Source organism: Amaranthus tricolor, chromosome 17, assembly GCF_026212465.1.
Source record: "Amaranthus tricolor cultivar Red isolate AtriRed21 chromosome 17, ASM2621246v1, whole genome shotgun sequence".
NCBI classification, from domain to species: Eukaryota; Viridiplantae; Streptophyta; class Magnoliopsida; order Caryophyllales; family Amaranthaceae; genus Amaranthus; species Amaranthus tricolor.
Window position 1 is genome coordinate 8,343,106 of NC_080063.1, and position 13,724 is coordinate 8,356,829.

General features: G+C 35.6%; 2 protein-coding genes across 2 annotated transcripts; one reads left to right on the top strand and one right to left on the bottom strand.

Moving 5' to 3' along the window:
- The first annotated feature begins 5,978 nt into the window (after positions 1-5,978).
- LOC130804217 (annexin-like protein RJ4) lies at positions 5,979-11,222 on the top strand. Its single transcript, XM_057668582.1, has 6 exons — positions 5,979-6,156; positions 6,416-6,561; positions 8,266-8,478; positions 8,571-8,783; positions 9,262-9,351; positions 9,448-11,222. The coding sequence occupies exons 1-6, from the start codon at positions 6,084-6,086 to the stop codon at positions 9,646-9,648; spliced, it is 936 nt and encodes a 311-aa protein (XP_057524565.1). The 5' UTR covers positions 5,979-6,083; the 3' UTR covers positions 9,649-11,222.
- A 224-nt stretch (positions 11,223-11,446) lies between these two features.
- On the bottom strand, positions 11,447-12,130 carry LOC130803705 (pectinesterase 2-like). The gene has a single exon (XM_057667905.1). The coding sequence runs from the start codon at positions 12,128-12,130 to the stop codon at positions 11,447-11,449; it is 684 nt and encodes a 227-aa protein (XP_057523888.1).
- Between the last annotated feature and the right edge of the window lie 1,594 nt (positions 12,131-13,724).

Below are 13,724 nucleotides of genomic sequence, written 5' to 3' on the forward strand. Positions count from 1 at the left end.
CGGCAGCACATACGACAGCTTAATGCAACCGGCATGCAACCTGCCTTTATCATGACTTCAATTAGAGAAAATTTTCCTGGTTTTTTTACCAATATGAATCAAATATACAATGTTAGACAGTCAATTAGAAAAGAAGAGATGGAGGGTAGGACTCCCCTTTAACACTGTCTTTATGTGGCCACAGAGCATAATTACGTGGTTTGGATAGACTTGGATAGTAACGGGGATTTGAGCAGATTATTAGATTCAAATCCTACCTAAATCCAAATGATACGTACGTGGCCGTATGTTGTGTTGATAGATACAACTTACAAAACAAACAAACAAAAGTGGCCACTGTGTGAAGTAATCGGAATGACGCCAATCAATCACAACTTCTTGGTTGCGTTCTGTTTGATAGGAGATGAGGATATTGTGTCCTATTCGTGGGTGTTACAGGGATAGAGAGATATTTTTGGCACAGCTCAGACTCCTAGCGTCATTGTCACTGATCGAGATAAGGGTTTATCTGCAGGTATTCGTAACGTCTTCCCAGGTAAAAAGGTTTTGTTGATTAATTATTGTCGTTCTCTTTGTTGAATATGTCTTAATTACGTTCGATGTTGTGTTTAATATAGATGTGCATCATTTGTTATGCATATGGTATATTGACAACGACGTTGAGAACATGGTGGACAATTTGTGTGGCGGGAAAAGAAATCAACAAGGGCAGGTATTCAGGAAAGTAGATGGAACCCCTTGGTTGAAAGTTCTACACTCGATGAATTTGAGGAGAGATGGCAATCGATTGTGGCTACCTGGTCGGTTAGGAACAGAAAGGTCGTTTGATACTTGGCTGGAACATGGATTCCATTTAAAGAGAAATTTGTGCGTGCATGGACGAATGACTGTTTACACATGGGTAATCAGACCACCAGCAGAGTTCAAAGCCAACACTCGTCTTTCAAGTATTATCTTGGTAGCGGTAATAGCTCATTTGATACCATGTTTAAAAGGGCACATGCACAGATAAAAAACCACAAGCAAAACCCTTAGAATAAATAAAAGTGCATTTGAATATAGTAGATCATCTTCTCGTGGTCGAGGGTCTAGATCTTCATCCCGCGGGAGATTCAGTGGTAGATCTAGTGGTCGGGAAACACAATCCTCAATTGGAATTAAGTTTAGTTTCAACTTATCCGGTACATGACTTTCCTTGCCGTTATTTAAATTAGTTTGCTATAGCTTAATCTTACTAACCTTATATTCAATAATTGTAGATGATCTAGTAGGTCGTGATTTTTCACTGTTTCCATGGCCCAATCACATCCTGCACATTTTCTCTCTCCTTACTTGTTTGATTGGATTGATGTTATAGGTAATGGTAACTGTGGTTTTAGAGCTATTGCCGTCACAGAGTTGGGAGGCGAGAAGGCATGACCTCTTTTAAGACGTGCAATGTGCATGGAAATGCAAATGAACAGAGACCAATACGTAAGTGTATATCTATCGGAGGAGGCGTTAGACAATGCTATTATTCAGAATTGGTTCACACAGTAATGGACCTGCTCCTTATATTTACTTGATGGAAGCACCGATGGCATTGTACTCTGCAGCAACATTTCTTAACATTGGCATTGCTTATTATGGTTCTGCTGACTGTAATCCGATGTACAACTGTTTGGTTCTTCCGTTAAGGAAAGCAACGGGTGTGCATAGTGTAAATAAAGTTATACATATATGTTGGGTGAATAGAAATTATTTTGTTAAACTATTAATGAACGAAGATTCATCTCCACTACCGCCATACAGCAATCATGGAGAGAAGCAGTTCACAATTCTTCCAGACATATAGAAACACATTTTAGTAGCAGGATTTTGGTTTGGAATAGACTATACGGGCCACGACCACCACAACGTACTAACACCGCTGAAGATGCTGTAAATTTAGATAGTCCATTGTGTAACACATTGTGTACATCATTATTTAGTTTAACTACACATGTAGATGAGATTCAATTTGTAGATAGTCCATAGTGATACTATTGTGTACATCATTATGTAGTTTAACTACACATGTAGATGAGATTCAATACATGGATGAAATTCAATATGTATAGAATTGATGTAAATTAATTTAACTATAATGTAAAAAGTATTGATGTAAATAAATATTAGCATTGATGTAAATTAGTTTTCAATTACAAAAACCAACAGTTTATGAAGGGCCATACCCCTTAAAAGCTTGCCATTCGGCAAATAAATCTCTAATATCAGAAATGTATACATCTAAAGCATGTATTTCCCGAGGGGTCATTTCTGCAACAGGAGGCAGTCTCACAAATGGAGCGACTCGACTCGGCCATTCGTTTAGAAACGGTAAAAAAAATAAAGAAAAGGGTGTGAATAAGATATTAAACACATAATAGAAAACAAATAAATTAAAAAAATTAACATATTCCGCTATACTTTCAGCTGCACCAAAACCGGCATTCGGTCCTTCGCCGGGGAGGATGTATGGGTGGGAGAACACTCTGAACCAGTCAACTTAACTAGGATCAAATGGAACAGATGCCCGACAAAGTGCCTGATCACCAAGGCGACCAGAATAGGGGAACCTACTCCATGCCTCCGTGTAAATAGGGGGAGAAGCAAAGGTCACGGAATAGGTACCGTGTGCCGGTCGTATAGCCTGGGTTGGTCTGATAGGAGGGGGGAATAGTCTGCACAAAGCCGACCTGTCGCACTGTCCTCTCCGGCAAATACACCTTGACGATATCAAAGCAAGTGATACCCCCGATGTAAGTGTTGCATGGGTGCTCATTTAGTAATTCTCTAGGAGAAGTCATGTATGGAGTCCATTCCACCTGCATACAAGCAAAATTAACATATACAAATAATCTATAAATTAAAATTACATGAATAACACAGTGTGATGTGATGTACAATACCTGAGTTTCCGTCATGGAGTCCAATATACTCCTGCAGTCCCTCAGCATGTTGATCTCACGACCTGGCTTGGGCGTGGACCACATCTCCGCCCTAGTCTTATTAGGCACATCTGCTTGACGAGGATGAGGGCGGAAGGACGGAAAGTACTCGTAAATCCATGTCTGAAGCAATGTCAGGCAACCAGCAATGGTCTTGCAACCAACCCTGGACGTCGTTCCCAGTTGCCGATACATGTAGGCCAGCGTCACCGCACCCCAGGCGATCTCATCCTAATCTATGTTGACGGTTAGTATCGGGTGAGGTCGCATGCTGGTTCTGGTCTTATCCGCCAGCAGTGTAGAGCCAACAATAGCCATGTAATAGGTTGTCGATTGGATCTCCATAGCTTGGGACCGGAGGCACAACTGCATAATTTCAGCAACGTTGATGCCACCGCTGGTGAATATCCCTTTCCATCGTAGCTCAGACATGGGATCCCTAAACAAACCAGCAATATCGCCCTTCCACTCCCCCTCAGCAGGTTCAGCCGGTAGTGAACCTTCAATACCTATGCCCAATATGCGTTGCACGTTGTGCAATATAATCATCATCTCCCCCATGGCATGTGGAAGGTGTTTGTATCCGGCTGCAACCTCTCCACGAAGGCCGATATCAAAGCACAGTCAATGTGCTGGTGCATAATGTAGGGTAGCCGGCCGAGGGGAGTGGCAGGTAGAACATCATAAAATGCATCAAACATATCCCGCAGTCCGATGATCGCCTCCAACGGCTTCTTTCTACTACGACACTCCAAAACCAGAGGCGTATGCTCAGAGCCGTCAAAAATAACTTTAGCTATGTGCCCGCCATAGCTGGGTATCGGGTGCGTATCTGTGGGCTCCCCGGGCTGGGGTGATGTGACCAACCAGTCCGTTCCAGCGGACTGTGAGCGCCTGCTCCCCCGTGGCGGCTCATCATCAACGTGACTACATCAGGCATGCTTAGATGCGCTTGCAGAACTACGGGCGGCACGTGTGAATTTACCGTCGACCCCGCGGACAACAGTCCAATCCACTGGACGACCAACAGTGCCTTGGTACTTAACATTATCATCATCATCATCATCACTAGAAACCCCCCAACTACTCTAGACGCTAGCCTGGTCATCAAATCGAGTGCGCACATGGTGTGACGTACTCGACCGTGGCCTCACTGCGTCTGGCAGTCTCTTCCTGCCCAGCCCTCCTAACAGAACCTGTTACCCCCTCTCATGAGGGCCCACTCTGAGTAGGGTAGGCTTAGAACTATTCCCGCTCAACAAGTGTCTAAAAAAACCCTTTCCTTTCCCTTGACTACCAGCCATTTACTACAATTTTGATAATTTAATTAACTACTAATAATAATAAAAATAATCAAACATTACGTTAAGTTAATCACATAAACAAAAGACAATAATTAATTAACATATTAAACTACTCATTATCAACAAATATAATTTAACAAAATATTAATTATTATTATTGTAATTAATTTTCTAAATTAACAATAATCATAATAATAATAACAATAATAATAAAAATAACAATAATAATAATCATAACAATAATAACAAAAACAATAATAATAATAATAATAATCATAACACTAATAACAAAAACAATATTTAAAAATAACATTAAAGAAAAATTTACTAACAATAACAATAATAACAACAACATCACCAACAAAAATAATAAAAATAATATTTAAAGAAAAAATAAAAATTTAATAATAATAATAATAATAATAATAATAATAATAATAATAATATTAATATTTAAAAAAAATATTAAAAACAATAATATTAATAACATCAACAATAATAACAACAATAATAATAATAATAATAATAATAATAATAATAATAATAATAATAATAATAATAATAATAATAATAAGTATATTATTTTTAAAAAAAAATAAAATTGGGTGAGACAGGGGTTTCGTGCGACTGACCTGCGGCCGAGTCCCGTGCGACTCATTTTTTTTTCTTTTTTTAATTTTTTAAAAAATAATACGATTCGAATAAAAATTACCTCGATTATTTGTTTGCGGATTGAATTCCTTAGCTTTTGCTCCAAAAATTTTATGTTGTAATTTTGTTTTTTAAGTGTGATAAAGGTGTTATTTAGTGAAGTTAGAATATATGTAAGAAATTTTAAATTAAGAGGTAAAATTGTAATTTAATTAAAAAGTATGGAGATATTTAAAAATTGTGTTATTATAATTTTATATTAAATTATGTATATTGAAAACAAAATGCATGAAAAGAATAATTTGTTCAATACTGAACGTACCAGCTGTTTTCAACCAATATAATAATAGTATATTAAACAAAGAGACAAACATTTCCAACAACTCCACTATTGCATTGCATTACATACGCTGATACGCGTCCATCTGGCTGCTGTGTACGCAAGTTAGTATTGACATTTGACAATATAACCAATAAAAAATCTGTAAGCACCGCCTCTCTTTCAAATTATTTCTAGTATTTAAAATTTTCATTTTAATTTATAACTTCAAATATTATCAAGTAATGTTTTCTTTCATTCATCTTAATAAAAAAATTATTAATATTAAATTTTTATAATTTTTTATTATTTATAATTAAAAATATTAAAAATTAATTTGTATATTAGACTGTATAAAAAGTTAAATATTACAAGTATTTAAAAAAAAAATATTTACTATTAATTAAAACTAAGACAAATAATACAAATATGTTGTGGTCTCATAAAATTAACTAGTGCTACCAAGATTAATATTTCTCTACTAAATTAAAATTTCATACTCCCTCTATTTATGTTTGTTTTTCTATTTTATTTTTACATATCTTAATATCTTTAAGAACGCATTACTACAAATCTAATAAAATTCCACATCAATATATTTTATCATTAATATATATTTAAAAATATAATTAAAATTTTTCTCTTTTAAAATAAACAAACTTAATTAATTAAAATGAACAAATAATAGAAAACAAAATATATATATTTTTCCTACTGAAAATTTAAATCCTGAATCCGCAAATAAGTACATAGAAAAGCAGTAGTAGGCAGCAACGTTGATAGAGCACGTAATAGTACATCTTAATTTTTGCTACATTCAGAAAAATCTTGAGAGAGAAAATGGGCACCCTCATCGCTCCTGAACACGCCGATCCCATTGCTGATGCTGAAGCTCTTAGAAAAGCTGTCCAAGGTCATCTACACATTACTCTCTTCATCTCTATTTCAAACTTGCATTGCATTTATTTATCATCGGCAGTAGCAGATTCTGATTTTCATAATCAATCTGCTTTTTCTATAAGGTCATTGATTTTGATCACTGATTGTTTTTTCGATTTTAGGAATTTCGCCTTATGGTTGTGTAAAATTAAAACAGATGATTAAGAAAATGATTTAATGATTGGATCGATTTTGATTATCGTTGACTTGCTTAAGTATGAAAAAAAATGCAGGATTTGGTACTGATGAGAATGGCATAATATCAATCATTGGTCATAGGAATGCAGACCAGAGGAAGCTTATCAAGGAAGCTTATGAACAGCTGTATAATGAAAATCTTATTAAGCGTTTTGAGAGCGAGCTTTCTGGGAACTTTGAGGTGACTATATTTCATACCATCGAGTCATATAACCAACCAACATTCTTTGGAGATTGATTTATTGGAAAACAATATTAGGTCATTTAGGTGTTCATACAAATTAAATGTTTTTGAGATTTTCACGGCCTAGGACGAACTTAACTGTAACTTTCACCTATATCCAATTTCTTATAACAAATAAAATTACAGTATTGAACAATTAGAACTTTTATGATATTTTAAAGTTTAATGATCAATTTTTAATAAAGGAAATTTGTAAATAATAATTCTAGCTATTGATTATTGACTCAAAACACTTTAATTATTATTTAATTTTGTATACTCTGTGTATTGAGATACTTAACCTTGTATATCTTTAACTATGTTCATTGAATATCGTGTTTGAGGTTAAGTATTTTAATATTTGGGGTATACAGAGTTAAATATTAAGGGCGAATGTTATATGGTTATCGACATTACTTATCGTAAAGAAAAAATATAGTTAAGTGATATCTTGTTTGAATCGTCTAATTATATACTTTCATAATATTTACTTTTTATAATTTTTAAATGTGCATAATTAAATATACAAATGATCAAAATAACGCATTAAATTGTATAAAAAGTCAAATATAATAAGTATAATGCTGGCCCGTATCTGGCTTAGGGCGGGTGGGGCAAAGGCCCAAGGCCCCATATTTTAAAAATTAGATAGTTTTAAGCATTTAAATTTAAATATTAAAAACATAAAAATGAGAAAGATACGGTAGTGACATAGTGGGAATGGGATATTAATGGCAAAGACGATAAATGTCTAACACATGCAATCAATCCGGTTGATTTACATGGCTCTTCTTCCAAACTTAAATGGTAACTTTTCCATTTCTTAATTCCTACGGTGGTTTCAAGAAAAAATGGCAAAGCTTTTTAAATTCTCTTTACAATTTCAAGAAAAAAAAGGGAAATCTTCATGTTTATTTGGATAACAAGGGAATTCGAAAAATATTTCAAAATAGTTAGAAGATTGTGATGAATTAGATCATTCTTCAACTGTAAACTTTTAATCATTATCTTCGGCCTTAAGTTTTATACTCAAATGGTGGATTTTAAATCTTCTACATAAGGGTCCCTATTTTTATTCTTCTACATACGGGTTCCTATTTTTAATCTCTCCCTAGACCACTGGAAGTTCAGAAATGGGCCTGGTTTAATGAAATGGAGGAACTACATTGTTTTAATAAGAGTTCAATTCTGAAGTTAAGAAACAAAAATCTAACACTCTAAATCCCAATAGGGATGTAAATTGTAATGTTGAGCAAAGGTGGTTCCGGATATGTGCAACATAGCCAATTTACTAGGTCCTAGAAAATAGAAAACATAAAATATTAAATGACATACGGAGTAAATATATTCAAGTACAAAAACTAACTAGAGAATAGAATTATGGAAATCAGTAGTTAAAATTATAAGTTTGTGGATGAAATTAAAAGAATGATAGTAAAGCTATTTTCAAAAATGAAAATGGTGCAAAATTAATGATACAAATTAAAATGAAAAATGATGCAAAATGGAAATGACAAAGAGAGTACAACCTTGTTAGAAGGTTTTGTATGAAACGACGTATCATGTTCTCAATGCTCATCAATAATTTTTTGAGATGCATGTGTCTTTAAAAATATTTGTCGATTTTTACTCAGCCCCAATGTTGGTCCGCCCCTGATGTAGAAAGCTGTATATCGGTGGATGTTGGATCCCTGTGATCGGGAAGCTGTTCTAGCGTACAATGCTCTAAAGAAAGCAGACTACCGAGTAATCATCGAACTCTCGTGCATCCCTTCTTCCGAAGTACTCTTGGCAATCAAACGGGCTTATCAGGCTCGATACAGACATAGCTTGGAGGAAGATGTTGCCTCTCACTTCTCTGGTGAAATGCGCACAGTAAGTTCCTGGAACCTTTTGAATGATTTATTGATCATATATTCTTGTTGTGAACATATTTTCATAACAGTATGATTACATCATTGCTGCAGCTGCTACTTTTGCTAGTTAGTGTGTACAGGCATGACACTGAAGAGTCAGAGCCAAAACTGGTCGAAGCAGAGGCTGAAATCCTTCACAATTGCATCAAGGATAAGGATTATAAACACGATGAGATCATAAGGATTTTAACCACTCGGAGTAAGGCTCACCTCGTATCAACCTTTTACCGTTTTCAAGATATCTCAGGAACTTCCATCACTGAGGTAAAAGTATAACAATCACTCTAACATATCAGCTTTGAACTGTATTGTGATGTAGTGTTGGAAAAATAACCTACATGTGATCCCACATCAAACAACTAGAGGGAGGTTGATTAACATATAAGCTTGATAGGCTACTCCTCCTATCACCAATTGGTTTTAAGATGGAACCTCATCAGGTTGATGTTCAGTCAACTCTCCTTCTATGCGGTTCTTATTGTGTACAACCACGTTAACAAACTTACCAGTCAAATGGAAATCTACAACTCTAAAGAAAAAGTGTTCTGAAGCATTATGCTCACTCTTATCGGGGGAGAATCTAGGCTCGAACCTGCCTAGAGTATGGCCCCAATCCTTTGCTTATTAATTTATTGAGTAGTGTAACATTTAATCCAGTTCAGTACACTACACGTTCAGAGATGAGTGTTGGGTCCACCTCTTACTAGTATCCTGAACTCACCCTTACTCTGATTGTGAACAGATTTTGGATTGTGACCAAGATCATGAATTCGTTGCAGCACTCCAAGCTGTCATTCGATGCATCAAGTGTCCTCAGGAGTATTTGGAACAGGTAGCTTGTTCTATGAATGCTAATATGAGAAAAAGTGTATTGAACTTTACATGTTTAGCATGAAAACCATAAATCTTTTTGTGTCAATAATATTAGGTTCTGACTGATGCACTTATGAAGCACGGAACTGATGAAGATGCACTGACTAGAGTGATAGTAACGAGGGCAGAGATAGACTTGGGAGAAATCAAGGAGCTTTTCTACAAGAGGAACAGTAGGACACTTGAGCATGTTGTGATTAAAGAGACTCACTGGGACTATGAGACCTTCCTAGTCACCTTACTCGGAAAAGACTAAAAGAGCATTAAACAAGAGATAAGATACTCAGTTACTTGTTATTGTTATCATCATATCTGTTTTGAGAGCTTGTTTTGTTACCATTTTGTTTGGGTTGGGTGTGTGGAGAAGAGACCACACAAGACTCTTTGGCTATTATATTCCTATGTTTACTATGCGTACTATGTTTTGCTAAGAATAAGGATATCAGTGTTTTAATCTTTGATTGAAATTGCTGCTTTCATACCCAAACATAGCTTTTAGTAGCCTCTGCCTCTCTTTTAAAGTTTCTCCATATATTGTCCAACACCACCAATTACCTATCTTGGCCTCCAACGAGTCAGCCTTTTAACACATTTGAAAACATAACTTTAAGATTATTAGCAACTTTTGTTCATCAAGTAATCAAAACAAGATTAAGAAAATTAATCTAACTTGTTAGTTAAAGTAAGAAGAGTACTCAAGTACTATAATGTGATTGGATGATGAAGTATCAAACAAGTACACTAGTACATTGTACTAGGTGTTAGTGGGTGCTTAGATGAAGCAAACCTTGGGTACCAAATACTACATTGTGATTGGATGATGGAGAATCACACAAATACATTAGTACATTGAACTAGGTGGTAGAGGGTACTTGGGCACCAAGACTTTTACCCTATAAATACTCTTGTTTTTGGCCTTAGTTAGATGCACCAAAGTCTCATTTGTAAGAGAATCCTTTTTGCTAAGATTACTCCCTAATTAGCTCTTGTCTTCTTACATTAAACCTTCATTTGTAATTCCTCTCAAGTTTGTTTATCTTTTTTAAACACATTAATATAATCTTAGGCTAGATGGTGGACGTAGCCCATTGATTGATGAACCGCCTTAAATTCTTGTCTTGATTATTTCTTTATTATTGTAATTCATTTCATCTACTTGCTCATTTGTTTCCAACACTTGTCACATCATAAACATCCATTTAAATTTCATTTTGTGATCTTTGTGTGAGGTATACACCTCTCCTTTCAATGACTTTTCATAACTTATGTGATTGTCTTTAACATTAGTCAAATTTGACTACTAATGACGGAGATCATAAAGGACTTGTCACCATTCGTGAAAGATCAACATTTGTATGATATTGTCAGCATTTGGCCGAGCCTGCGCGGACTTGTTTTTGGCCACCTTCCTAAAATACCTCATGTTAATTCAGAGGCGGTCACTTATATATTTATCAACTCTTATTTATTTTTCCAACTTGGGACTTGAGATGTATACTCAACATTTAAATAAGGTTTTTGATGATGTTTGTAATTAAGTTTTAATTAGAAACAACTTATGTGCTATTACAAGGGTAAATATGAGTACAATCGGCCCCAAAAGCTAGCCTAGGAGGGAGCCGAGATAGAAGGTACTTAATAGAGTTGGAGTAATAGAATAATGTATTATTGATAAGTTCGATTATATTAAGTCAAAAAGTACGCATTTTGTTTTTGTAAGAGACGTTAGAATTTATTTATACTATTTCATGACAATAGCAACAATTCTCAGATGAAGTGTATAGGAAAGAAAAAAGGAATATAGTGACAATATGCTAATTTTTCCCTGCATTTCTTTTGTCTTCATTCATTCAATCTTTTTCCAATAAATTAGACTACATATACATGAGCACCATAACAAAAATTGCGGTCCAAGTCATAATTGCAATAGAGAAATGGTGATGCGGTAATGGGATTGATGCGGTTATCTTAATGCCTAAATAACAGTCAAATCATAATATATCTATAGATACAGCAATGCGGCCTTGTTTTTACGCTATAATGAGCACTACTATCTAATCTAAAGGTGAGAATAAAAATCCAGCTTCGTAAGGAACACCAGTATCTGGGATCCACTCATCTCCTTGGATCAACTGAGAAGCAATATAAGGCCATGCCTCCCTCGAATCACGTATCACCTTAAAACCCGACCACTGTACTCTCTCACTCGTATCAGCTCTCGGTCCCCAGTTCCGAAACTCCAAATAAACTGCATTTTTGTCCGGTGTATTGGGCCAGTCCTCCCACCCAGAAGGACTAATTATCCAATCCAAATACGACTCCATGACCATAACCGTAGAGTAAGGAAACCATGGCCGTCCAAGGAATGCACTTATGGCAGATTCAGTACTGTCCACACCAGGAGCTGTAGTGAAATTACAGCCTTGTAGTGTGAAAACTGATTTCTGATCTAAAGACTGTCTGCCTTGTGCTGTATATGTTACTGTCTTAGAGTCTGATGTATGGGCATATAGATTGCATTTTTGGAAAACAGATGTTGCAAATCCAAATATGAAATCGACTGTTCCGTATATGTCACATTCTCTATAGAATTGGGTACCTTGTTTGGCATAGAGAGTGTCATGGTATCCATTGAATCTGCATCTGTAAAAGATGGTGTGGTTTGCGGAACATGAAAGGGCTACTGCTTGGCTTCTGTCGCTTCCTGCGCTGTTCTCGAATGTTATGTCTTGTGCCATGAATCCGTCACCATAAACTGCTGCTTGTTAGAATACAACTTCATGTCAAAAGTTATTATATGGTTTGTAAAAAAGATGAAGGGCTCAATTGTAAGTACAGTATATGTTCTTGCTTGTATGTTTAGTTTTAAAATACTACTGAATTCAATGTTTTGTCTTTGAAGATAGCTGGTCTAGTTAAACTAGTAGGCGAGAGGGATTCAAAACAGACTTGATGATCCGATATTTACTTTACCTTATAACCAACCGGATTTGACCCGATATAAAAAGTGGATTAATAATTATGTAAAATCTAACATGGATACAATGCAAAACTCGATATTGAATTGACCCGAAACATCTGACTCGAAATTGACTCGATGACCCGAAATTGACTGGATTAATAGCACAAAGCAATTGGGGGAATTTGTCTATTTTTGGTCGATTCACTTGATGGGAGCCGCTTAATGACATTAGAGTATCATAATGTACGGCAGTCTAAGTTTTTGAAGTTGTCTATTTTTTGTGACATAAACTAAAGCAAATCAACACTGAAAAGCAAAATTGAACCTGTAAAGACCAATAAATAAATAAGAGGGCAGCATAAAGATGCAAAAACATTACTAAAAAAAGATCAAAAGACTCACTAAAAGTAGCAGTTTCCCAAGTTGAGAAGTCTGGACTTTGATGATTGAAGGTGATTTTGGTATTATCTACTCCATCTCCGACTAATACAATGTTAGTTTTGTTCCGAGGAACAATCACTACTTCATTATACACCCCTGAGGCAACTCGAATGAAAAATCTTGCTGAACTGTATGATGGTGCAGCAAGAACAGCCTCAGATATCGAAGTAAAGTTACCATCACCCTTTGGAGATACAACGACATCAAACATGATCGTGCTTCTAGACTCGGGTTTTTCATGGTACTTCAATACAACGTAGACTCCAGAAGCCGCGACAGCAATAACAAGCAGAATTACCCAAATGCAATTGTTTTCTGCCATTCTTGTGCTTCTTAGTAGCTGCTTGACAGTGCAGCTAACTTGATCAAAATAGTAATAAGGGGACGTTTGGTATGAACAATGTAGATATGGAAATGCGTTTAAGCTTATGGTTGAGGCCACTGAATGTGTTATATACTCTAACACGCTCCCTCATACAAGAGCCCTTTGGGCTAGAAGTGTGGATGCAGCACAAGCCCTCCTTATACCTGGCGTAAAATATTCTACTTGAATTTGAGGGTAGTTGAGATTCGAACTCGTGAACTCTTTTTCACGTTGGCTACTAATACTATGTCAAGAAACCAACTCAACATGAGTTATATTCCGCAAACCAAACATATCCCAAGTGATTAAGAATTACTTGAAAGAAAATTTTTCCTCTATATTTTTACCCCATCTTTGAATTTTGATCATTAGCTGATACAATATAATCATTTGGTAAAAACAATTAGGACTGGTCCTGTTGAAAATTTTCTGCACTGTTGGGGAGGGTAGGAAGCAGGAAGCTGGTCTACTCTGTGCCTCTGACTATGTTCTGAGCTCAGAAATGTATAATGATGATGAGTGTTCAGTATTTGCAGCTGCTTATAGCTTTCATTACTTTATACCC

Bases quoted from the DNA above. Each gene is read 5' to 3' on its own strand.
- LOC130804217 (XM_057668582.1), top strand. From the start codon at position 6,084: ATGGGCACCCTCATCGCTCCTGAACACGCCGATCCCATTGCTGATGCT. The intron at 8,479-8,570 runs GTAAGTTCCTGG...TCATTGCTGCAG, and splicing joins TCTCTGGTGAAATGCGCACA to CTGCTACTTTTGCTAGTTAG. The intron at 9,352-9,447 runs GTAGCTTGTTCT...CAATAATATTAG, and splicing joins CTCAGGAGTATTTGGAACAG to GTTCTGACTGATGCACTTAT.
- LOC130803705 (XM_057667905.1), bottom strand. From the start codon at position 12,130: ATGGCACAAGACATAACATTCGAGAACAGCGCAGGAAGCGACAGAAGC.